General features: G+C 61.1%; 1 protein-coding gene across 1 annotated transcript in view; it reads left to right on the plus strand.

Moving 5' to 3' along the window:
• Positions 1-69: 69 nt before the first annotated feature.
• Positions 70-2,276, plus strand: part of DDR2 (discoidin domain receptor tyrosine kinase 2) — a gene marked incomplete at both ends in the record, with an annotated part of 4,626 nt that continues 2,419 nt past the window's right edge. The window contains 6 exons of the mRNA XM_029084493.1: positions 70-175; positions 567-711; positions 802-1,057; positions 1,177-1,239; positions 1,379-1,509; positions 1,996-2,206. Coding sequence (XP_028940326.1) covers positions 70-175; positions 567-711; positions 802-1,057; positions 1,177-1,239; positions 1,379-1,509; positions 1,996-2,206 — 912 coding nt within the window. The remainder of the gene's footprint in view (positions 176-566; positions 712-801; positions 1,058-1,176; positions 1,240-1,378; positions 1,510-1,995; positions 2,207-2,276) is intronic.

Below are 2,276 nucleotides of genomic sequence, written 5' to 3' on the forward strand. Positions count from 1 at the left end.
GGGCCTGGCTGGAGCTCACCACAGTGGGGTGTCTGGCATGAGTGACCACTGACCGTCCCATCCCCACAGATGGACTGGTGTCCTACAATGCACCAGCCGGGCAGCAGCTTGTCCTTCCTGGGGGCACCATCATCTACCTGAACGACTCGGTGTACGACGGGGCGTTTGGGTACAGGTGAGGACTGGGCGGGCTTGCGCACATCGTGGGTGCCACACCAGACAGGAGGGGATGGGGGTGTTTTGTTCTTGGGTTTGCAGGCGGATGTGCTGATCCTCAGCAGAGCAAGTACTTGGGGTCTCCCTGAAGCAGGGGACATGGCCAGCTCTGAGAGGCTGCACATTGTGATGGGGACAGCATGATGGGGAAAAGCACCTCCAGCCCTGCTCTTGCACTAACTGCACTGCATGTTCAGCATCCCACAGCCTTTTCCAGAGAGAACATCAAGAGCAGAACCCCCTCCTGAATTTCCCAGGGGCTGTGAGGAGCTGCCGGGGTGGTGCTGGGTGGTGGCAGGTTTGTGGGGTTGGTGACAGTCACGCTTCCTTTCCCCCCTCACACACACAAGCATGACGGAGGGCCTGGGCCAGCTGACGGATGGCGTGTCGGGGCTGGACGACTTCACGCAGACCCACGAGTACCACGTCTGGCCGGGCTATGACTACGTGGGCTGGCGCAGCGAGAGGACGGCCAGGGAAAAAACCCTCGGATTCGGCCCGCACCGGGACCTCCCCCGCCATGAAGGTCTGTGCACCCCCCGCCCTGTCCCCCCTCCCTGTCCCCCACCATGGCCACGCTGACGGGCTGCCCCACAGGTCCACTGCAACAACATGTTTGCCAAAGGGGTAAAGATCTTCAAGGAGGTGCAGTGCTACTTCCGCGCCGACACCAGCGAGTGGGAGCCCAACGCCGTCTCCTCGGTGCTGGTGCTGGACGACGTGAACCCCAGCGCCCGCTTTGTCACCGTGCCCCTGCTCCACCGCATGGCCAACGCCATCAAGTGCCAGTACTACTTCGCCGACACCTGGATGTTGTTCAGCGAGATCACCTTCCAGTCGGGTACCTGCTGCCATGAGACCTGCGGGGTCTGTACCCTCCTGAGGGGGGTTCAAGGAGGGAGTGGGGCTGTGGGGCAGTCACACCCTCCACCCTGATGTTCTTCTCTTCTCCCTTACCAGACGCGGCCATGTACAACAACTCAGTGGCCCCTCCGGAGATGCCTGTGGTCCCCACCACTTACGGTAAGGCATCAAAAAGCACATTGCCCTGAGCTCGGTGGGGGATGCTCTGGGGTCTCTGCCCCATCCAGTGGAGGAAAGGGGCAGCAGCTCTCCCCACACTGCAGCGTGACCAGCTCTTGCTGTCCCCTTCTCCTGCCAGACCCCACTCTCAAGGTAGACGACAGCAACACGCGTATCCTGATTGGGTGCCTGGTGGCAATCATCTTCATCCTGGTGGCCATCATTGTCATCATACTGTGGCGGCAGTTCTGGCAGAAGATGCTGGAGAAGGTGGGTAAGGATGGGGTGGTTATCAAGGTGCCCCAGGGTGGCGGGCTCATCCCAGGCAGGTTCTCCTAGGAGCTCAGCATGGGGAAAGCAGAGTCCGTGCTGGGGCTGATGCTCCCTTCCCCTCCTCAGGAACATTGTGGTCTGCACGCATCTCGTGAGCAAGGGGATTTAGCTGAGCAGGGTGGTGACTTTGGGACCTGCCTCCTTGTCTATCCCTCTGTCCTGAAGCTGGGCTGGGGAAGAGGAGTCTGAGGGGGTCCCACTGCAGCCCCCAAGGGCAGTTGCAGAGGTGATGGAGCCAAGCTCTTCTCCAGAGAGGCAGACAGTAGAAGCGGGAGACATGAGGACAAATGTCTTCACTGGGCAGGTGCTGCAGCCCTGGGACAGGGCACCAGAGAGTGGGGCTTGGGACTGGGCATGGCCACAGTGCCATGGAGCACAGGAGACCCTGTCCCAGCTCTCTTCTCCCTTGCCCCTGTCTCACAGGCATCACGGAGGATGCTGGATGATGAAATGACCGTCAGCCTCTCCCTGCCCAGCGAATCCAGCATGTTCAACCACAACCGCTCCTCCTCCTCCAGTGAGCAAGAGTCCAGCTCCACCTATGACCGCATATTCCCCCTGGGACCTGACTACCAGGAGCCCTCCCGCCTGATCCGCAAGCTGCCCGAGTTCACCCCGGGGGAGGAGGACACAGGTGAGAGCCGAGACACGCTGCATGCTGAGGGCCAGCCACCATCCACCAAGCCTCATGCAGACCCAGCTTT

The sequence above is a fragment of the Antrostomus carolinensis genome, unplaced genomic scaffold (genome assembly GCF_000700745.2).
Source record: "Antrostomus carolinensis isolate BGI_N321 unplaced genomic scaffold, ASM70074v2 scaffold35010, whole genome shotgun sequence".
NCBI classification, from domain to species: Eukaryota; Metazoa; Chordata; class Aves; order Caprimulgiformes; family Caprimulgidae; genus Antrostomus; species Antrostomus carolinensis.